At 37.5% G+C, this 23,662-nt stretch overlaps 1 protein-coding gene across 2 annotated transcripts in view; it reads right to left on the bottom strand.

The window, feature by feature from the left end:
* Positions 1 to 23,662, bottom strand: part of plxnb3 (plexin B3) — a 120,420-nt gene that overhangs the window by 3,860 nt on the left and 92,898 nt on the right. For both annotated transcript variants that reach the window (XM_053503627.1, XM_053503626.1), the window contains exons 13-34: positions 21,493 to 21,659; positions 20,629 to 20,780; positions 19,860 to 20,102; positions 19,578 to 19,754; positions 19,243 to 19,390; positions 17,494 to 17,730; positions 14,688 to 14,846; positions 12,220 to 12,368; positions 12,020 to 12,120; positions 11,669 to 11,886; positions 9,657 to 9,835; positions 9,467 to 9,533; positions 7,926 to 8,072; positions 6,061 to 6,220; positions 5,830 to 5,933; positions 5,298 to 5,382; positions 4,424 to 4,590; positions 2,881 to 3,041; positions 1,443 to 1,590; positions 1,186 to 1,250; positions 971 to 1,046; positions 93 to 167 (exon numbers count right to left, since the gene is read on the bottom strand). In XM_053503627.1, coding sequence (XP_053359602.1) covers positions 93 to 167; positions 971 to 1,046; positions 1,186 to 1,250; positions 1,443 to 1,590; positions 2,881 to 3,041; positions 4,424 to 4,590; positions 5,298 to 5,382; positions 5,830 to 5,933; positions 6,061 to 6,220; positions 7,926 to 8,072; positions 9,467 to 9,533; positions 9,657 to 9,835; positions 11,669 to 11,886; positions 12,020 to 12,120; positions 12,220 to 12,368; positions 14,688 to 14,846; positions 17,494 to 17,730; positions 19,243 to 19,390; positions 19,578 to 19,754; positions 19,860 to 20,102; positions 20,629 to 20,780; positions 21,493 to 21,659 — 3,185 coding nt within the window. The remainder of the gene's footprint in view (positions 1 to 92; positions 168 to 970; positions 1,047 to 1,185; positions 1,251 to 1,442; positions 1,591 to 2,880; positions 3,042 to 4,423; positions 4,591 to 5,297; positions 5,383 to 5,829; positions 5,934 to 6,060; positions 6,221 to 7,925; positions 8,073 to 9,466; positions 9,534 to 9,656; positions 9,836 to 11,668; positions 11,887 to 12,019; positions 12,121 to 12,219; positions 12,369 to 14,687; positions 14,847 to 17,493; positions 17,731 to 19,242; positions 19,391 to 19,577; positions 19,755 to 19,859; positions 20,103 to 20,628; positions 20,781 to 21,492; positions 21,660 to 23,662) is intronic.

Here is a 23,662-nt window from a genome sequence, read left to right as displayed (position 1 = left end):
ACACACACACACACATGTAATTATGAGTAAAGTTAATAAGTTAAAAATATACTATAACTTTTCTTACATGTGGTGTTTCTTACATCACTGACCTGATCATAATATTTGTTGATGTATTTATAAACCTCGTGCAGAGCCACCACGCTGTTCATCTCTGAAGCAAAGCTCTGAAAACACACAAAAACAATTTATGTAGCATTACCACACTTGTGCTCTGGTGGATTTTCATTGCTGATTGGTCAGAGGGTGATGCCTCAGAGTGCAAGGTTTTTATAAAGTCTTATTAAGACATGCTGTTATTTTAATAGTAACGACTAGCGCTGCACAATTAAGCGCATGAAAATGGACGGGTGCAATTACTTAATCCCAAAACTCTGCAATTTATTACAGGTAATATACACCATAGTCTGGAATTTATATAATTTAATGCATGGAAATAATTAAAGTATTTAAATACTTTCGAGATGATAAATAATAAATATTGGGAAACATCATCCTAATGTAATTATGTACACCATTATTTGCTGATAGCCCAGATATAAATATATTTGAAAACAAAACAGTACGCACACTACCGCTCAAAAACGGCTAGGGCTAAATATAGGTTTAACTTAACATTTTGTACATTTAAGTTCTGTACTGTCCGATGATATCTAACCAAACTTTTTGTTGTTAATTTTCTTTCTGTTGAATTAACTCAAGAATTCATGATTGTGATCACTTTCTAACTCCATGTTTTTTTCTGACAAAACAATGCTAAAGGCGTCCAAAATATACTATAGGATATTAGGATTATTATAGCATAATAATCTTCTTTGAACGAGATGTATCTTGTATAAGCGCATGCCCTCGAGTGTTTTATTCTTTGCATGTACTATTTGTTTATCAAACACTTAAACAGGCTTTAATATCGTAATACAGTAGATCATACATGAGTGTCATTATGTGCAGTATATCTGTTCTAACTCACTCCTGATAACTCGGTGAGCATGGAGTTCATCTCCTGATAGCACCCTGATGCAGCACTGTGAATATCACTGTAGTACCTGCAGCACAAACACACCAAATAATTTAACAGTTCTGCACAGAAGAAAAAGCACGTATTATTGTTCAGAGTCTCTGAATGTCTGTCTGTGAATATTAGAAAACCTGCATTGTGCTTGTGTACGCAGTAAAAGCCTTTACCTCTCCACTAGCTGTTTGTATCGAGGAATTTCTCTGGCGTACAGCAGCTTGTTCACAGGGGAATCCTAAACAACAACGAAACAGAGTACACTTTACCTTCATTGTTCTCAAACACAGTGGTAACACGGCAGTACAGAAGGCGTGCAGTGTGTGACATGTTCCGTCATCCTGCTGTCACTATGAGTGTGTGAAGGAGGTCACATGGTTAAATTAACATTGACCCGGCACTCGACGGTTAATTACAGTAGCTCACTGACCCGTCCCACTTTGTGCTCGGAGGTGGTGCAGGAATCGATAAAAGTTTGAGCGATGACGGACAGGACGGCGTCTATGCTGTCTGTTACTTGCACGTCGAACACAAACTGAGGGTTCTTCAGGATGTTCACCCAAAAGCGCAGCGGTAAGCTGGAGGAAGGAGAGAGAATTTTTAACATTCGTTTTTCTTTCACATAAATGATTGATTAACAGAAATAAATACTGCAGCGCTTACCACATATACACATCCAGTCAAAAGTTTGATATTTCCCGATTTTTATTTCTTTCAACACTGTAAAACTGAAGGCGTCCAAAATGTACAATAATCTCTTATACGCAGTTAATACAGAGATGTATCTGCTACTTATGCTCTGTAGATCCTTCATAATGGCTCTAATCGGAAACGCTGTTTGGTGTTAACTGGTGATTTCTGAGGTTGGAAATCACCAGTTACTTTAAATGAACTTCTCCTCTGCAGCAGAGGTAACTTTTGGTCTTGCTGTCCTGGGAATGTCTTCATAAGAGACAGGAAGGCTGACCTCAGTGTCTTAAAAAAACACTGACTGCTGTTGTTATTGTTAGTTAATTACATAATCCCATATGTGTTATAGTTTTGAAATCTCTAGTATTTTTCTAGAGTGAAGAAAGTAAAATCACTGAACAAAAATAAATGTAACAAATAAATAAAATGAATAATTGAATTAGAATGTGTATCAAAACTTTTGACTGGTATTGTTTTTTTACTGCTCGTAAAGATACTGTAATAAAGGGTAATGATTTTAATACAAAATGTACAACAACTAATGTAAAACATCTTATTTAATATATATTTTTTTAAAGCAGACCATAGAAACTAATCCCATAGTGTGGGCAAAACCTCTTTTGAGGATTCAAAATAACAAAATTTAGTTTTAATTTGTTTTGATTTGTTTAATATGTCAATGCATAATTCTGGATGCATTATTTTATAATCTTGATTTAATTCTTTTTTACCTTTTTTTTCTGAAAAAAAAAAAAAAAAAGAAAATTTCAAAAGTAAAAAAAAAAATGCTTCTGTGAGCAGTCATGTCCAAATGTTTGACTGGTGGTGTCAAAAATTTCATTTACTGATCTGTTCTGGAAAAATATGACACCTTGTTTCCTATCTGCTGGTGACATGATCACATCTCGGAGTCAGCAAGAGAGAGAGAAAGAGAGAGAAAGAGACACACACACTATAGATACCAGAACCCCTAACAGTCAAGTTGATGGAGATGATCAAAGACAGGTTATGTATCTGTCTAAAAGTCCAATATACACTCGTACCTGCCCCTTATGCCCCCACTACCCCCTACCCATCTAGGTTTGTTTCAGATCTGTGGCAAACACTGAGTTGAGACGATAAAATAACTGCAAAAAACGAAAACATATTTGTGAATTCCCTAATGTTCGAGTGTGTACCTGTTAGTTTTCCATATGTGCACGGTCTCTGGGTCATCGATGCCGTGCTTCTCTGCCATGTCGTCCAGGAAGTCGAAGAAAAACCTGACGGCGATCGGGGGTGGCCGCTTGGTGCTCAGGATGGCTACAAACACGTCGTCCACAAACTTCTGCAAAGTTCCCTGAACACACACAGACACGTGACAGTGTAAGAGCCAATACCTCGACGTAGAAGTGAAAAAACTGACAGTGACACTGACAATAATACTGAGTGATGTAACCCTGTGTTCATACCGGGACTAGCGATGTGACAAAGTGTTAGGAAGTCATTTCTTTTTCCCTAGGAGATGCAGATTTAAAGCAACAGAAGCTGTAACAATTGGTAACTCTGTCAGGCTGAACAGAGGTGAAGATATACAGTAGAATAAAACTAAAGTATAAAACACCATACATAATAAAACAGATAAAATACTGGGATAAAGTATAAATAAATAAATAAATGAAAATGGTGCAGTACAAAGTAAACTTGAGAATAAAATCTAAGATTAAGTGCAGTGCAATGCACAAGAGAACTGATTTAAAATAGATGGATCTTCATTCTTCTGGAAGTTGGTTCCAGCTATGAGCAGCATGACAGCTAAATGCAGCTTCTCCCTGACGCAAATGAGAACCGGAGCGTAGTGGTGACTAGCAGTGGGAGTGAGGACAGTGGGGCTCGGGATGCCTCGTTTTCTCCCACTGTGAAACATTTTATAATTATGAACAACAAAAAAAAACTTGAACGCATTGAAGAGAGAAAGGAGAAACTATTTGCTGTGATTCATCGCTTCGAACATAGCTGGATGTGAAATAAATGATGCTTGACGAAAAATTACGGAGAAATCCTGGGTGAGTTTGATGCATTAATACATAGACAGATTGAAAAGTAATTACACGTTAATTACTTTTGTTGCCAGGAATAATAACAACAATAATATTAATTCTAATAATAAAAGTTGAAGAAACTGGAGTTAATCTGGTCTTTTCTGATTCAAAAAACTATAAGAAACAAGTTCACCAAGATGAAAATGGTTTTGTTCATTAGCTAGACTTTACTAGTGAAACCATGGAAACCGGCAAAAGCAAGTACTAGTGAGCACTACGCAGCAACATCGTTTTTGATTTAATTCATAATAAATGAAAACATCGGTATATTACATTCTAGCACCGAGGGAGACACAGCAGTACAGTACTGTACAGTATACTAGTTTACCTTTTCTTCTTTTTTTAAAAAGAAACGTAACCCCAGCAAACTTTCGGGGGTCGACTGTACAAAAATACTCCTCAGATCTTGATGACTCAATGAAAATGACCATCTGAAACATAATAAGCTCCACAGCAGAGCATGAGGAATAATTCTAACCTGAAACAAGGCTTGTCTCAGTTGACCTGGTGTTTAATGGCTGCCCTAAAAGCAAGCTTCATAGGATGCTCATTCCCACAATGCACGCTGTGAAATGTTTTGCGTTGCGGCCACCGCTGTGAGTCGATGACTCTTTCATTAACATTCCAAACAGTGAGTTACCTTCATTGAAAGCAGCCTAGTGAGATAGATCTCAGGGATGGCTTTGGCGCGCTCTCGCTCTCTCATGCTGCTTTTCCTGTGTTTGGGGATTTCGGGATCCTCACTCGACTTCACGAGGTGCCACAGACGGAGACCCTCGTCTTCCTCCCCCTCTAGCATGGGTGTCTCTATAAACACACCGGAAAAAAAAACATGACCGGATGAGTAAACAGCTTCACGGCAGAAAAGATTATGTAGGTGAAGAGTGAATATTCTCTCATAACATTTCTACTTGAACTGTGATGGCTGCTCATTTTTTATACATTTTATTATTTTTTATTAATATTGTATTAAGCATTCAACAGCACCCAGGAATTTTGTGATGAAATTCCATTGCTTTTGATACTCAAACTCTTACTATCTTCACTACTTCAACACTGGATTTCTCATTAATATGAGTATTACTCTTTTTTTTTGTAGCAAAGAGTTAAAACTAGTCATTATCGCTTACATTTAAATTAGCTGAAGGTCCTTTTCTCATATTAAATGGCAGCGTATCAGCATCCCCAACCAGCAAATTACCACTAGAATCACTAATCACTTCACAGATTTATTTTTATTTTTTTATATAAACTTGTTTAATGTGTTTCTTGCTAAAGCCTTTCTGAAAAATACTACAACGTGCAACGACAAGCTGCCAGTTATTCTTTACTATGGAGAAAAATGTCTTATTACTGACCCGGAAGACTTGGGAGAGAATTGATCTTTCTACCTCCGAGCTAATCTAACCTTGCAACCGACATGTTTAGAATTTTGCCCCTTTGCAGTCATGCAGGACTGAAATAGAGCAGCCATCAACTTTTTTTTAATTTTTATTATTTACCAAGAAGCTTACTTTCTCCAGTTTGGAAGATCTGATTAATGCCTGTGACACCGGCAATTGAACGAGGGATGAGAGCCACCGTGGCTCCGTCTGGCACCTGAGGATATGAGAGAGAGAGAGATTAAACAAGGGCAACAGATACGATCAGACAACAGAATACATGAATTACACTCCCTGTAGCCCTGCTGAAATTTCCCACGGGCTGGGATTTGGGCTTTCAAAGTATAATTAATAGTGAAGGAAAACAGAAGCTGGCAAATTTCCGAGCTGACTCAATGCCATCTCCTTACGATGTAAGCCTGGTGTAAAATCCAATGAGATGCTAGACTGCATTATTGATCTGTACCTAATTGAATTCCCCTTGCATGTCTGATCTCTTGAAAAGATTCACACAAATGAGAAAATACAATACTTCAAAGATTTTTTTGTTTGTTTTTATTTAATGCATTTCTACAAAATAACATGGTACTTGAATAATCACTGTACAAGTCATAATTACACACTTTTAAATGAACACCAAGAGTTGATATGAGATGTGACACACCTTGTAGTGCTGCAAAGTGTTGATCCTTTTCCAGTGACCTTGCACTATGCCTGTGACATCATCATCAGACAAAGTCAGATGACCTGCTTGCCCTGATCGCCACTCTGTTAACATGAAACACAAATGAAGCTTAAACAAAAAAACAAACAAACAAAAAAAAACAACAGTGCGACAAATGACATAAGATGATTTCATAAACATAAACGGTTTGCTGTACGACGTTTGCTGTACCAAGGTCCAGAGAATCGGCTGAGGGACGCTGAGAAAACGGAGCTCCTTTGTAGATCTGGTCTAAGATCTTGTCTTTCACCTGCGTGATGGTGTCGATGTCCAGAACCCTAACAGGACAGGGTTGGACTTCTATTCCACTCTTAACCAGCACCGTCAGAGTCTGAAGACACAATGCAGTAGCACATTTTTTTTACGTTGATGAAATGTCAAATCTTTTATACTGTGTATGACTTGAATTTACTAGACAGAAATAAAAAGGTGTACAGGAATCTTTATATATATATATATATATATATATATATATATATATATATATATATATATATTCATTTATGCATAAAAACAATAAATTTACATAAAAATAGAATTATTTTATAATTAACATTTTTATAAATAAGTTATTATAAATAATATAAATAACATTTTTCATAAGTTATTTATAATATAGTTTATATGCATATTGTAATAAGACTTTCAGCCTCAAGCTCTTTATATGTCATACTGCAGCAGATCCACATCATCCACACATTACTATGATCACTGGTAGACTTTGGAGACTTTGGGCACTAGGCGGTGTACACACTGGACAGAGTGCCAATCCATTGCAGGGTGCACACACATATATACACACACACACATACTACTGGCAATTTTGGGAACACCACAAGGACATGCTAACAACTTCTATGTGGATCAACTAAGTTAAATTAAACAAGCTCGAGTATATTTGAGCTGCATGGTCTTGCGAAATTTTGTCAATAAATAAATAAATAATTAAATACATCTGGCCCCTTAAAATGGCCAAAAATAGGCATTGGGTATACCATAAACATTACTGTTGTAAACCTTCCCTAAGATGTGATAGGATTTTGACTGATAAGGCATTCATTTCATATTTGACAAGCTAACTCAATCTGCTGCAATTTCGATTTAATAGCCTTAGAATAGGAGGCTATTCTAATAGAGTTTTCATTATTTTATCAGTTTATAAGTTATCACACCACAGGCAATTTATCTTGCTGGCTATTTAGACATCCATTAACTAATATGAATAATTTTTTAAAACACTTTTTGTTTGTACCATAAAAATTTGTATATATATATATATTATATATATAATTATAGGCCTTCGTTAGTGCTGAATAAAAAATTCCTGGTTATTAAACCACTAATAAAATGCACAATGCATTGCTTGTTTTGGCATTCTGAAACGAGGCAGGCTGCACTCATAATGCTGTAACATTTCTTTAATTTGAATATTAACACAGATTTTCCACTGGGATTTTTTTAGCTTCCTGAAATGTACAGAAATGCACAAAATGCTGCCAGGTTTCCTGCTTCTCGCAAGGTTTTAATAATTAAAAAAGTTTTTTGAAGTATCAGGTAAAAAAAAAAAACTAAATAAAAAAAGAAGGGAAAAAAAGTATTAAATAACTGATTAATATTCTCCAGTATCTCTGTAGCCCAGACTCTCTTACACATGCCAGTCCATATGGGATTGTTAAATGTTTGGTGAGAGTTGCCTGTTATCTCCTTTCTTCCTCATGCAACTCGTTCTATACATCTAGACACGGCCATTGTTTTAAGCATTTAGAGGAAATCCAGTGTTATAGAAAGCGCTCAGCAATACAATTCTATCAGAACAGCAACAGAGACACGTAGCGCTAGAATGTGCAATGAGTCTGAGATTACAGTGAAATGGGATAGAGGAAGGCAGGGCGAGAGTAAGACAGCCCAAGAGTGACACTAATAGAGATGTTCTGTGTCAGCTGTCACTCAAGTGTTTCTCAATTTGCTTATGAAAAAGAGCAAGTGAGAAGCAGAGAGAGAGAGAGAGACAGACAGAAAAAAAAAGACACACTTACTATGGCAGAGTAGTCTATGTCCTCTCGGAGTAGATGGCTGTCATTAAGTGTGCGCTTGGCTTTACCCGTCACTGCGTCCACCGGGCCTTTGTCCACCTGATACTTTATAGCTCTGTACAGCTTGTACAGGGGCTCGCCTGCCACCTCCTACAAACAGATAAGATTAAAAGCTAGTTTTATTTCTCAAATGTATCCTGATCATTTTAATAACACTTGTCAAATAAATTTTATTGTGATCAGACAATTATTTTATCTTGTAATACAATTTTTCTATTTTTCTATAATTTTTTTTCTTTTGTACATGCATTTAAACTTAAATATTTAAATGTATTTAAAAAAACTTATTTTTTAATATAATTTAAAAAAATTGGAATATTTTTTTTTCTTTTTTTTATCTGATCTTAAAAGAATTAATGCACTTAATGTTTGTGGCATCAATCATTAAACATTATATATAATACCAATGATTAAACATCAATCATCACCAAGTACCAATGCAAACGTCCCAAAGTAAACAAACATATATTAAATAATAAATAAATAAATGCATGTCAATTCATTATCCTTACCATTTATCCTACCCCTGTGAGCCCATCAAAGGATACTAGCACACAGACTTACACACTCAATTATATAATACCGGGGTGCCTGCAGGAAACACACCGAACATGGGGAGAACATGCTAACTCCACACATACCAGAGGCAAGAGTCGAACCTCGCAACCTCTCGAACCTTGCAAAGCGTCAGTGCTATACACTACGTCACCACCTCCACGTATATGCCGGGCAAAATAAAAGTAGATTCAAGATAAATACATGGATGAAAATAAAATCAAAACTTGGACTAAAAATCAGAAATAGAAGTAGTCTTTAACATCCTGCATAAATTGCAGGAGAAACGTGTCCTTGCACTAGACTTTCTTTATGAATGTCCTTCTGTGATCACAAGAATCCAATATCCAAGAGTAGTTGCAGTGCGGACTATCAAACACACGCGCACGCACACACACACATACGAATGCCAGTTTAAAGCATGTTACATTAAATCCTGTCCAATTCTCTCCTCCTATAATAATAATAACCCAATGATGGCTGCTATCGTCACTTGGACTACACCATGCACGTTCCCTTTTTTTTCCCACTCGGGTCGGATCCGAACAGTGCTACAAGCTATCCTTCTTGCATGGATGCTCATCTTCAGTAAGCAATTTGTATTTAGAGTTATAGTGGATATATTCACTAGATAACCACCCTGGATGGAACCACAGAAGCACCCTACACACTCATAGACACCTAGGGACACTATTATGTTTGTTTAACTATACTGTCCTAAATATGCAATTTTCCATTTCTGTTGTTTGTGATAATGACAAGAATGGCACGACTCTCTCACTGCTGTAAATATTCTGTCCTGAGGGTATAAAAACATTTTGCACTTAACTATAAGTGAGCTATCTTCCAATTGCACCACACATCATTAAAATGTTTTTTTTTTTGGCATTTCCTAGGCATAAACCTTATTGTACAGAATTACAGTGTACCTTTAGAAATGAATAGAGACAAATGGACATCCAGTTCGTGAGCATCTTCTCCACCACTGTCTCAGTCCTAGTGTAGCACAAATACAGAAAAGCATTATTCATATTAAAGTCTAATCATTAACTGAACTTTGTGAAGAAAAAATCAAGTAAATGATGTAGAAAATAAGACATTAGTGGGTCTGTGTTGTACCTGCGCAGCATCAGTTTGGGATTTTTGGCCACATACTGCTGCACCAGATCCCCCAGCAGGGTCTTCATGACGTCGGTAAAGTACTCCAGCTTATCATGGAGTGCCATAGTGAGCAGTGACGCTACGTATCCACGGTCCCGCTGGGAGAAATTCTGCTGCTCCTCCAGGGTGTGGATAAACTACCCAAAAAAAACAGACGGCTTTCTTAACAACCACTAACCAGAAATCTGTACTGCCATTTGTTCGGCCTTACAATTACCAAAAATAGTGGTGTTTTGAGAAACTTTAGTCTCTTTACTGGGTTACTTCCTTTTATTTTGTCAGAATATAGTTTCTAATAACAGTATGAAGACTTAGTGTGTTAACTTTGCCTGAAATTTTTTTTTATTGCATACCATAAATACAATACTGCAAATACTACTCGTACAGTAATACATGTCGCATAACGCGCGCACACACACACACACACACACACACACACACACACACAGTCAAACACTGGGTTTCAATATTGTCAACAAAAATACTTAAAAATGCATGAAGCGCTAAGCTGAAGAGTTTTCATTTTGAGACTTGGCCGTTTTTTCATTAATAGTACAGACAGATGCTGCCGTGTGAGCACAACAGCACAAATGTGCAGCACAACTGCAGCCACTTACAATGTGGCTTTATGTTTTTTAACTCAAATAAAAAATAATGAAATAATGTGATTTAGCCTATGCATAAACTAGTCATTCTAGATTTTTTTTTTTTCGTTTTAAGGTTAAGTTATAAATTATCTGTGAAATGTTTATATACAATAGCAGTAGATATACTATGCCAAGCCAAGGCACTTTCAGTATTATGTAGCCTGAGGCTGAACACGGTTACTTTTCCACTGGATCTAACTTGGTTACATGGAGCAAATTCAGAGCAATTTCAGTCAAAAGTTCAGTTTACATATTTCTCCCAGTTTATGTCAGCCAAGTTTGCTTCTTTAGGCAATTGAAGGTTGTTATTTGTCTAATGAATTATTAAACTAATACCATCTTAAATATGGTGAATTTTAAGATTTAATATCGGTTTTGATAAGGTTTCATGCGGACTCAAGACTGGGAAAAAATGTATATAGTATGTTTTGGAGATATAGACAGAGAGGTTGGAACTGACAGGCAGAAGGTCTAGAGGAAAACCAAAGACAAGATTAATGAAAGTAGTGAGAGGGGACATGAAGTTAGTTGGTGTGAGAGAAGAGGATGAAGAGAATAGAGTTAGATAGAGGCAGATGATTCGCTGTGGCGACCCCTGAAAGGGAACAACCGAAAGAAGAAGCATTGAGATCTAAATACCCTAAATACATATTCTATATTACCTGTATCTGGAATAATTATGTGTATATATATGCATTAAGATATTTTACATCTTATTTTATGTGGAGACGCAAAGCAGCTTTACAGAATTAAAAATTATGGAAATAAATTAGAAAATGTCCTGAAAATAGGCTGAGGGCGCCGATGGCAAGGAAAAACTCCCTGAGATGACATTGGGAAGAAATCCTGAGAGTAACCAGATTCAACAGGGAACCCATCCTTATTTGGGTGATATTATGACAGTTTATTAGTCCCTGGTACATTTGTGTGCCATGAGGTTGGAAGCTCAATATAACCGTTAAGCTGCTTAAATTAATATGAAGTCCACTTTCATTATTGAAAACAAAACTATCTACAAAATTACCTTTTTTATCAAGGTGTATTCATTTATCAAGTACTCCACTAATTACACAACAAGTAAAGCATGCAATTTTGTATTTTGTGTATGTGGTCCAAAAGATCAATTAAAACACAAACTGCTATGCTAACATTGACTCTCTGTCATGTATGGGTTGGGGGTTCATTGAGAATCCAACTAAGGACACAAAATGATGTAACATAATTTAGATGAAGCAAATAAGTACTATTGCCTCAGATCTACAGCACCCTCTACTGGACACAAAACTCATCTAAAGTCTTAAAGAGAAGAAATGTTTAACTAACTCGTGTGAGGAAGAGTCTGTTGTTGAGCAGGTTGTTGAGTTGGCCCAGGCCTTGCTCCACTGTATGTCTGCGAGATTCTGGCAGGTCCAGGTTCTGGCTCAGTGGCGCCCCTCTTTGACCGGGGAAGAAAATACGCTCTGCGTATGTGCGGTAGTCCAAGAATGGTATGCCTGGGCCACCGACGTCGCTGCTTAAATCCATCATCTCGGTCATCAGATCTGAGTTGAAAGGAGAAAAACCGGCAACAGAATTTTAGTTAATTGTTCATAAATCATAATTTTGGAGTGTGTGTGTGTGTGTGTGTGTGGTAGCAGGGTTTGATGTAATCGGGAGATTTAAAAAAATACACACCTGTGAACTCCTTTCTACACTGGTCTCCTACATTGATCTCCAAAGTTTCCAGTTGGACCAGAACCTTCTTGTAGTCTCGCATTGCTTGCTTACTTTTTCTCCTGTTCACAAATCATTTATCGCCATAATCATCATCGCAAAATACACATGAAAAACAGGCAGTTTCTAATTTATAGTTTATAACTTCTTACGGGGCGTACCTGTACATGAGGATGATGACCAGGACGATGAGCACTACCACGGCCGCTCCGCCTGCAAGCCCGACCTGAGCCTCCAGAGGCACAGGGGTGTGAGTGCCCATGTCGTACTCCACTGTGCTCAGATTAAATACAATCCATCCCATTACCACCTGAGAAAAAGACGCATAACGAAATGTAACTTAGTACGAACACACCATTCTAAACAAACAGCTAGCGGGTTATAAACACATTGCTACAAACAAAACGAGGCACATTTTCAGGTTTGTCTTAGCTATAAGAGATAAGAAGGCACCTGGGTTGAGACTAAGAGATGTGCCATGCAACTGAGATCCGATAGAATGCAATAAAAATTCACTAAAGTTTTTTTACGTTTATGTGGATGAAAGTGGGTAATAAGAGATGTAGCTTGCTAAGCATGGCCATGCTCAGTAAAGTACAAAGTTTAAATTAATTTATCCTTTAACTAATGTACGGTTCACTTACTCACTCATCATCTATAGCGGTTTATCCTGTATACAGGGTTGTGAGAGGTCTGGAGACTTTCTCAGAAGACTTAAGGCACGAGGTGGAGTACAACCTACACGGGGTCAATCTATCGCAGGCCACACACATAACCAGACTCACACCATCATTAATACACTAAATGTATGAGTCTTCATCTGCATTTGGACTGTAGGAGGAAACTGGAGAACCTGGAGGCAATCCACCAAGCACGGGGAGAATATACAAACTCCATGCACCCAGAGGACCCTGGAGGTGCATGGCGACAGAGCTAACCCCTAAGCCACTAATCCCGCCTTATGCACGGGATTTAGGCATTTAAAAATAAATAACGTGTAAGTAGAATAAAAAAAGGGGGTCCCCTACACATTGTTAACTGTGACCCATTATGACCCGGAGTGACGTAGCTTTGACTGAAGAACCGTCAGAGCCGAAGTTACACATTGTGTCAACACCATGCTCATGCCTTCAGATGTCAGAAGTAAATCGTTGCGCAGATACGGATACCGGCATAGTCTTACACAGTACAAAGTGTTCATGCATGCATGTATACACATAAAGGCATGTTAAGTACACGTGTCATTTCATTTCATCAATCATACTGTTTAACTTGCTATTTCCCCTTATGGGTTTTGTGAGTGGACGATAAAGCACCCATGACCCTGTTTGCTAAGGTTTTGCACAAGTGCTGCCTTATTTCAGTGTTAAAAACTGTCACAGTTGACTAAACAGATTAAAGTGGCTTTTAGTGCCCATTAAGATCAGAGAGGAGGTCACTACTTCCTCGCCTGCATATGCATTTACACGAGTTGAAAAATACCAGGCAGAGATTATTGCAATGAACCACCCATTTATCAAGGCTGATGGTAATTACAGTGACTTTGTGACCGTACGTGCTATTTAACGACTGTAAAAAGCTGGTGTTATTTTGGGCACAAACAACCGAGGTGACACTGCACAGGCGGTGCTTTCAGTCACTTATTATGTTCGGTGACCGAAGAAGCCATTTTGTGGGAACACTGCCTGCCAAGTCATTACAAATTTACTGAAAGGATTTGGATTCTGGTCAACCTTTTACTTTTTGGACGCAGTTTTTTTTTTTTTTTTAGCATCCTGTAGCATCAGCTGTTAAAATATCAGTCATGCTGGGTGATGAGTCTGTGATACGATCTAATTTATTCATAAATCCATTCACAGGAGCATTTACACAAGAAATGTGATGCAACTGAAAATCTAATTAGTTTGGAGTTTTATACACAGATTACGCGACAAGTTTAAACATATTTATTTATTTCAATGACACCCATGGATTTGAAAAAAATGTTGCGACAGTGTGCTTGTGGCTTTGCAGAATAAATAAGATAAGCGGTTTGTTTAACAAAAAAGTATTGGCGCCCTGGAAAAGGACGAGTTAGGGCGTGTCAATAGGAGCTGATGCACTGCAATGGCTGGAGATGCATTAATGAAAGATTTAGCGCACATCACACTCTGTTGTTTTCAGCTTTTTTAAAAAAATTTTATGGAGCTTTGTATGCGCCACTAAATATAAATCAGCACTGCCACGGACGTGCTTGGTAATTCATGCGTGATTGGCATTTATCGGTATAGACATGAGAATAAGAAGAAAAAAAGTGCTGTCAATTTGTTTTATTTGTATAAACAATAACAAAATTTTTTGTTTAGTTTTGTTTAAATCCATATACACACACAGCTCAAAAGACTGATAAATGATTGACACATTTCATGAAAACATGTTTAGAAACAAAGCAATGCATAGTCCTTGATGTTCCACTTTTGTGATATTAAAAGCACATGCTGTAGAAAAACATCCCTTACCTACTTTTTTTGTGCAAAATGTGTTAATTAGGTAATTGCACCTGGGTTAAATGTTTATCTTAGTGCTTAGGTTTTAGAAGTGGCTTCATTTTATTTTCTATCTTGTTATTTCTCGGTCTAAACGTGCTGACCTTCAGCCTGGGCAGGTCTTCGTTCTCCGAACCAAGCGGCTGCTCCTCTGGCGGTTCGCAGTAGAGGTGTGTGTCGTCCAGCGTCTTCACATCACAAATCTTGTCTCCGAGCCAAGCCACCACCTCGTCTTTACTCATGGCAAGAGTTAGACCTTTTCCCTGCACAATAAAATGCTTAGGGTTAACACAGACTAGAAAAAAAATTCATAATACAGGGTTAAAGTGGGACAAAAATAACTTTCCTTGGCTTAATTTGATACTAAATAGATTTTTTTTTCAGCGCTGTATTATTTACCACAATAGGCTCCAGACTGTACATCTGATATGTGGCAATGCGGCCATGATAACAACTGTGATTATAGAACTCTTGCTTACTTTTCTATAGCAAGAGTCATCGTTATTTAGATTTCCGCTGTATAAGCGCTGGATGGACAGTAACATCATGGAAAAAAACTTGTTTAAAATGCTCGGGGGAAATAGTGTTATTACTTTCTGTCACTGCTATTATTCATGACATTTAATTATTATTATTATTATAATAATACGGCAGACCCCACCTCTCAGCCTGAAACATGGCCCCAGAGGACTCAAACTCACAGTACACTAGATCAAACTCAACTCATTACTGACTGTACGAACATGAACCCCGTTTCACACATTATATTACGACTTGAAAAATACATGCACTCACTGTGTAATTTATCCTAAACAAGCTGTTGACCCTGTGTTGCCTGATTCCTTACGATTGTTTCTTCTCCCCGGCTAAGCCTGTTTGGTGATCACCCAACTTAAACCTGTTTTCTGATATATGATTTTGCTTGTTTTGTTTTCTAATAAATCCCTTTCTGTCGGAAAACAACACAGTACACACTGAAGCAGTTATGATATTTATTATATAATACTTAGTAGTAAGCAATAAAAGAACTATAAGGCATGGTATAAATCATAAAATCGACAGTGCCGGCCTGTGGATGAAAATCTGGCCCACTGGTGTAATTGTTTGTCTGCAATTAAGAATGTGTATAAAAAATCGTTTACATGATGGACCTAGTTGCCACTAGTTCACTCCCTTAATTTCACTCTTTAATACAGCAACTCTACCTTGCACAGACATTTACTACACATTTAGCTTATCTGTCAACGAGACAGACGATGTTGTGAGAGGCAATACACAAATCAGTTAAATCCATATATTACCATAAAGATTAAAATATCAGGAACTTTATTTTTGATAGCACCTTTTGTGTTATGCAACTGCCTAATAAGCAATGAAGCATTAATAAAAGGTAAGGGCAGTTCTAAAATAGGACATTTTTTATCAAACGTGAGCAATTTAAAAAGATGCTGTATAGTGGAATCTATGTATAGGAGTACTATAATAATTACAGCACTCCAGTTCTCTCAGTATTTCGCAGGCAATGTTGTGCAAATTAGTATGTGGTGCTTCAGTGTATGTTTCCAATCTTCTACGCTTTTATTTATACTGTTGTTTTGTAATTATTATTGTTTTCAGTAATTTGTCACGTGTTAATTATACAGAGTTGTGCTTTTTCTTGAGTAATTTTTTTCCCCTCAATGTTGTTGTGAATTGTATCATGTTTAGTAAAACAACATGTTTATGTAGTCACGTTCTATAGTGAGAAGGGAATGCTTCAATAACGTGCGTGGGGCCCTTGTTGTAAGGCGGGGCCCTACATGGCCGCCTGTAGTGTTGGATGGGTCGGCACTGCCTCTATGGTCATGTTTTGTAATCTGAGAAGTGGGGCTTACTGTCACCACCTACTGGTTTTTCCAGTACCTTGCGTTTTAGTTACCTCTCTTTTTTTTTACTTAAAATTTGGCATAGCCAATCCATGTACTAGCATGTTTTTTGGACAATACTGGAAAACCCCTGAGGAGACCTGTGTGGGACATGAGAAGGACATATGAATCTCCATTCAGGAGCGCCAAGGCAGCATGGCTACCCTATGAACCATGATGTTATCTACTAACATCTAACAATTTATTAAAAGCATCAATAAAATTAAATATGTGGGGAAGAAAAACTGAAGTTAAAGCCTGTGTTTAATGGAGCCTGGATTTAATGTTCTTCCAACATTTTAAGATTAAAAACTGAACATAAACAGCCACTCTTATGTTAAATATGAGGAGTGTGTAGGTTATCGAAGCGTACTATACTTTCTGTGGCTGTCTCTCAGTCATTTATCTCAACATGAACAATCAAGCATAAACATTTAGTTTACAGTTATATATTATAATTATATAATAATTTAAAGTTAATAATAAAGTGCTCTACTAAACAGTGAGTAACTGCAATGTCTTGATGAACTACATCTTGGGTGTGATTCTCAGCCCATACTAGCTTTATGCATTTTTTTTTATAAAGGGTTTGGAGAAAATTAATCCTTATTTAAAAAAAAAAAAAAAAAAAGCAAAGTGGCATGTATTAGGAAGGAGTGAAAACAATTGATCGAGCCATCCATTCATCAACACGACAACCCATCAGGAGAGTGATGGAACAAAACCTTCCTTTAATTAAAAAGCATCATTTAATTTAATTAAGTGAAAGAATGAAGACGGCGGCTGAAGATTAAACAAGCAAATTACAGGAAAGCTCTCTGACTGATGCTAATGAAATTAAGTAACTGCGAATATAATCTGCTACTTTTTATAGGATCCAAGATATGGATTTAGAGAGGTTTGAATAGAGTCTAAGCGCTACTAATAAATGCTAATTTAAGGTAATGAGTTGAATCTTTTTTCTTTTTTTTTTTATCTTAATAGTCCTGTGTATAATCAGCCTCACCTCGACAGCGAGCACTCCTCCAGGTTTGAAACGGATAGGTAAGGTCGGGTCCTCGCGGTTCAGGAAGTGTAACTCTGGGTTTGGATGGTATGTAAATCCTGTACCCTTGATGCTCTCGAAATCCAAATGCACGTTGTCCATCTCGAACCAAACTCTCACGACACGGGAGCCCTCTGGCACTTTAGGACTCAGACAACTCATCCGTTCTGAGCTAACGTTTACACAGGAGGTCTGTTTCTAAAAAAAAGAGAGACTGATTAAGACAGGTCACATCCATAACGTGAAAATGTCACATCTGTATCGCCAGTTTATCCGAAATCATTAATTCCATTTCGTGTCATGGCACAAGTGTAATGCTTCCCACAGTCGTCCTGAATTTGTAAAAATAATAATAATAATCTGTAACTTCTCATAACAGTGGTAAAAAAATAAGGTATAATTTCAGGATTTAAAGCTTCACTACCAGTCAAAAGTCTGAACACACTTTCCAATTCCATGGTGATTTTTATGTCTTTGTAAAACAATACTGGGGCGTGTCTGCTACTGATTCTCTGTAAAGTCTTTGTAACGACTCTAATCTAAGGGTGCTGTTTAAAAATTGAAGATTTTCTGAGGCTGGTAACTCTAAATAAACTTCTCCTCTGCAGGAAAGGTAGGTTTTAGTCTTCCTTTCCTGGCATGGTCTTCATAAGAGCCAGTTTCGTCAAGCACTTGGCAATACTGTTCTTGAAAAGCTGTTCGAGAACACCTGACCTTCTATCTTAAAACTGACTGTGTTGTTGTTACTTAGTTACCTAATTCCATGTATGTTATTTCATAGAGTTGTAATGTCCAGTATTGTTTCTGTATACAAAAGAATACAGAAAAACAAAAATGTGTCCAAACTTTTGACTGGTACTCTAAATGTAAAGGTTTTGTTTATTTTTATTGTTTATTATTAAAATGATAACATTCACATTCATGTAAATTAATTCACACATACTAAGCTATTTATTTTCCAACTAAGCTATTTATTTTCCAGCAATATGAGTCCAAATGTCACTTCGCTAACGTTGGAAACACCCAGTTAGTTCTCTCCTGTCATGCAGCAGTTACCATCTAGGGAAGATGAAGGTGTTTATTTGGACACACATATAAATTTTAAATTCTCCTCATTTCATGGCACAGGGCATCTGAACAAATTTGAAAGGAAACTGCTTCCTCATTCACAAGCTCAAAGTCACCCACAATTTTTTGCTCTCATTGAAAAGATAGAAATATGTTTTAACTACTAAATGACTTCTTAGTAAAATGTACTTTTCCTAATAGTAGTTGGATGTTCATGATGGATATCTGTAATGGTCAGTATGCGCTGTCTCGAAAACACACTTACACAGACTCGAAATGCTCACAGGGCTATTATTCTTCCATTTATCACATTATTCAACAGATAGAATTTCATCAGGATTAGCTCTGACTGCATATAAAACAGTTAATTATTCAGACAGAGCCATTAATGCATGTAAACATACAGAAGTTAAAGAGCATTTTAACTTCCATGGGATTTGGATTAAACAGAAAAATGGTACGGTAATGGAAATAAAAGCATCAGCTGTCCAGAATAAAATACTACTAATGACTAAGAGTATGTGTGTGTGAGAAAGAGAGAGAGAGAGAGAGAGAGAGAGAGAGAGTCTGTGTGTGAATTTCAGCCTATTTGCATTTTTTCCAACTCTGGCCCATTCCACAAATTCATGAAGAGTGCTGTACCGTGGCCATGGTGCTGTCGAAGCGAATGTTCCGGGCTGAGACATGACTGAATCGTCGTCTCCTGACTACCATCTCGTATCTGACGGACATCATCGGCTGCTGGGCCACGTCCAGGTTCTGGCCGATTACCATTATATTACGTCCACCCCTATAAATATGTGGAAAATTCAAAAGGTTTTTTCCCCATGGTAAAAGCTGAAAAAACCATCTGTATTTATAGAATCTCAGAAATGAATACCTAAAATGCATATAATTTTTTTATAATTTATTTTCTGGCCATTTAATTTTATGATGACCATCATCTTAAAGTGGTATTCTTGGTAAATTAAACTCACCCACAGAAGCTCTCAGTAGGTGTTGCATCGGTGATCACCGGATCCTCCAGATAGTGAAAGAGGATGTTACCTACAGTCCTGTTTGCTTGTCCAAACTCCACCCTGACGGGTACTTCTGCAGTTTGATTTGAGTGGCTGGTGCGGCAGACCAACTGAGTGTCACTCACCACACCCAGACTGGAAACGCAAACAAAACACACACACACAAATAAGTATTTTTAATTTTAATTATTAATTATATGTTACATTTTTTTTAATGACAAGTTAAATGAAAGGACTCACATGGCACAAGGCTGCGAGCCAACGAATGCCCGAAGGTCATGGGGTTGCCCTGTGAGGAGCTGAGTGCCATGCACGGTGAGTCTGGTACCTCCCGCCATGGGGCCCTTACTGGGCACGATGCGGACCAGCTTGGGGTTCTGGTAGGTGAACGTCTGCTGGGACTGACCCGGCTTTGAGCTGCCCACGGTCACCACCACTGGCCCTGCGGTCACGCTCATGGAGGGCTGAAGCTCACAAGTGATCCTGAAACAAAAACACACAAACACAGCTGAATAAGTAACATGAATAATCAGGACACAAATTCAAACCGTTTAAAGATGATACGCTGACTGAATTCCTATGCAAACTGCATCATCTATCTGTTACACCTGAAGGGACCTTTCACATAAATTCCACCAGGTATACACTAATTGGATTATTGCATTACAAGACAAAAAATAAATAAATAAATAAATAAAATAATCGGGCTTAACTTAATGCCAGTAAGGCTATCAATCTTATGTTTTTAAGAAACTTGATTTGTTGGATTGGAGTTATATAACTAACATTTCAATAATAATAATAAATAAAAATATTTAATAAATATACTCAATATATTCTTAGTATTTTTCAGCTGTTGTCCTATTGACCTAAGAAATACAATTTCACACACATACATGCTTAACATCTTTAAGAAATTGCAACAAAACTACTGCAGAAACTACAGGTGTAAATCAGTACATGCTTTTTTTTTTATAATTAAGAAAAACCCAAAGAGTAGTGTGTATACCGGTTTGATATACTGTAAGAGTTGCGCAGTGGCTTGCAGGGGACTCCAGCCACTGTGACTCCGTTCTCGATATCCTCGAAACTCTGACCCAAGTTGGAGCCCAAGATTGTAAGGAAAATCCCTCCCTCTAACGGTCCTGTCAGTGGCTCCACCTAAAAAACACATCCACATTCACTAAGTACACATATCAATGCACTTGTTTGCAGTATATGTATGTATGTTGTTTTTTTATCCAGGTTTACTAAAGATGCCAAAACAGACACATGCAAATAACTGCTGTACAGCAAGAATGTCTTAAAAAATGCTTTTACGTTAAGAAAATACCATAACAGCAATTATTGAAACATAACGAAATTAGCTGCTTAATTTCACTGAACATGAACAGGCTGCAGAACCAGAAAACATTCTTTTGAGGACTTTGTCGCCCCTGCTTCTTTTTTTATGCAGTGAAATCCGGAAGCTTTTTTATTATATTCACCTACTAGTTAAGATTTGTTAAATATAATTGAATGCCTCTGTCAGTGCTTGTTATTTTTTTGCTATAGACAGAAACAGAAAGAGAGAGCGAGAGAGAGAGACTGTGACCAAGCTTCACGTCTCAATCAAAAATCATGTGAGAGTCCTCAATCAGATAACAAGCCAATAAGCAGCATTACTGTTAACATCCGCTCTTACAGATATGATCTTAAGTGCCTAAGGGATTTCCCCTGCCTAATTTATGAACCAGGCTTAAAACTGATACTTTGTTTGTGGTGTCAGACGAGAGATTATTTATATAACTGCTAAATAACTGCAAAAGTACATAAAAAAAAATTGTGTGTAGTAACACACAAGTAAGTATTTGTGTGTGTATTAGTACTGCACCTTGGTAATAAGCGGTGGAGGACAGGCTTCTTTAGTAATCCTGGTGCAGGACTCCTGAAACACACAGCGTGGACTTTCTCCTCCACACCACACACAGCCGTACTGCTCCGGTACAGCACGGCACTGACTACAGTCGGACTTATCCACTGAGCAGTTATACAGCTGCACTGTGTTGACACACACATACACACACACACACACACACACACCAAGCCAATGCATTAGCAACCTCGTTAATGTATTTTGAGCAAGACCGTGCCGTACAGTGGGACATTAGTTTGCGAGCGCTTTGCAAGACGAACAAAATGTTTTTATTAATTATAACTTGATAAACGGGCGAGGTCTTGCAATACGAGTAGTACATATATGCGTTATCTGCCGAGCATCACAGTATCACAACTGAGCCAATGGTTCTTCTAACTCTTACGCTGTGGGATTGTGGCTATTCGTCTCCCATGCTGTATTAGAGGTTCTCCTCTCTCCACAGAGAAACACTGGAGCTCTTACACACTGAACATCGGGTTCTTGGTCCCTGACTAAGACCCCTCCCCCCCAGTCTCTCACTTTGGCCAGAAGGCCCAGTCTAGGAAGAGTCCTGGTGGTCCCAAACTTCTTCTATTTACGGATGATTTAGGCCACTGTGTTAATCTGGACCTTCAGTGTACCCTTCCTATGACTTTAGAGCTTGTTTTGTGCTCTGACTTGCACTGTTAACTGTGGGACGTAGACAGGTGTGTGTCTTTTAAAATCATGTCCAATCAACTGAATTTACCATGGGTGGACTCCAATCGAGTTGTAGAAACATCTCAAGGATGATCAATGAAAAGAGAATGCACTTGAGCTCAATTGTGAGTGTCATGGTACACAAGGCTGTAAATACTTAAGTACATGTGATTTATTTTCAGTTATTTTAAATGAATTTGCAAAGATTTCAAACGAGCTATCATTATAAGGTATTGTTTGTAGAATTTTGAGAAAATTAAATGGATTAAAAAAAAAATGAATTCATTTTGAAATAAGGCTGTAACACAGCAAAATGCGGAAAAAGTAAAGCGCTGTGAATCTGTAAATAATTTCCGGGTGCACTGCACGAGTGCTTTGGATTACAAGCGCGCTTCCCAGGATCGAACGTTATGCTCGCGATCCAAGGTTTAACTGTAAGTAATGACGTTCAGAGACCAGGTTTCATCATGTCAATAATTCAAGTATGTGAAATGTGAGCATTTGATATTAGTGCTGTAAGGGGTAGGGTTATAATGACAGTGTGATGAACTAGTGGTAATGATGGTACAATAATTAGCACCACCTTTTTTTTTTGTACTTCACTCCACATTATTGAAGCGATGGTTAGCTGGATAACAGTTAATTACAGCTTTCGACTGGAGTGAGAGCAGCGGTGGACAAATCTGTATCTCAGGGACAAGAAGATTACTTGTTATTTCTTCATCAGACAAACAGACGTACTGTAGTAGACTAACGACCACAGATTATATACTTTCACGAGAAAAGCTGCTATTTGGTATTTATACTGTATGTATTTATGTTTAAATGCTTCGTGGGGGGTGTGATCCACCTCAATGCTGTAAATATAGTTCACGCTACATGCTTTAAATCCATCCTATGCAAATTGGCTTTTTAGTGAATAAATTAATTAGAGTGCAAGGATGAGAAGTGCAGCGCAGAGCCGGCGTATAACTCTCCTGCTTCATACGCAGTTACTTCGTGGTGTGAAACAAGAAAGCTGCAGCCGTAGCCGAGCTCTGTGAGGCGTAATCGGGCGCCAGATGTAGAAGAATGAGTTCGGAATAGAACAAACATGTGTGATTACTGTGGACGTGATTAACAGCTGGTGTCCTGCTGATTTTGTTTATGCATGTGTGTGTGTGTAAAGATTTTGCTGTAGCGTTTTCCAAATTATGGAATTCATTACGGATCTGGCTTCTTTTAAATCCAAATTTAAAAACGCACTCATTTACACTAGCTTTTAGTTTATAGTAGGTAGATAATGTTTCTTTTATTTATAATAACATTCTCTTAAAATGCAGTTTTTATTTCATAATGTTCTGTTTTTATGTTGATCTAATGTTCTGTTTAAGGCTTTCTGTTTTAATATCTATCAATTTCTTAATTTTCTTAATTTTTTAATTTTACGTGTTTATTTTTTATTTTA

This window comes from Clarias gariepinus, chromosome 9 (assembly GCF_024256425.1).
Source record: "Clarias gariepinus isolate MV-2021 ecotype Netherlands chromosome 9, CGAR_prim_01v2, whole genome shotgun sequence".
Taxonomy (NCBI): Eukaryota; Metazoa; Chordata; class Actinopteri; order Siluriformes; family Clariidae; genus Clarias; species Clarias gariepinus.
Note: the sequence above shows the minus strand (reverse complement) of the source record. Positions and strands in the feature narration are given on the sequence as shown.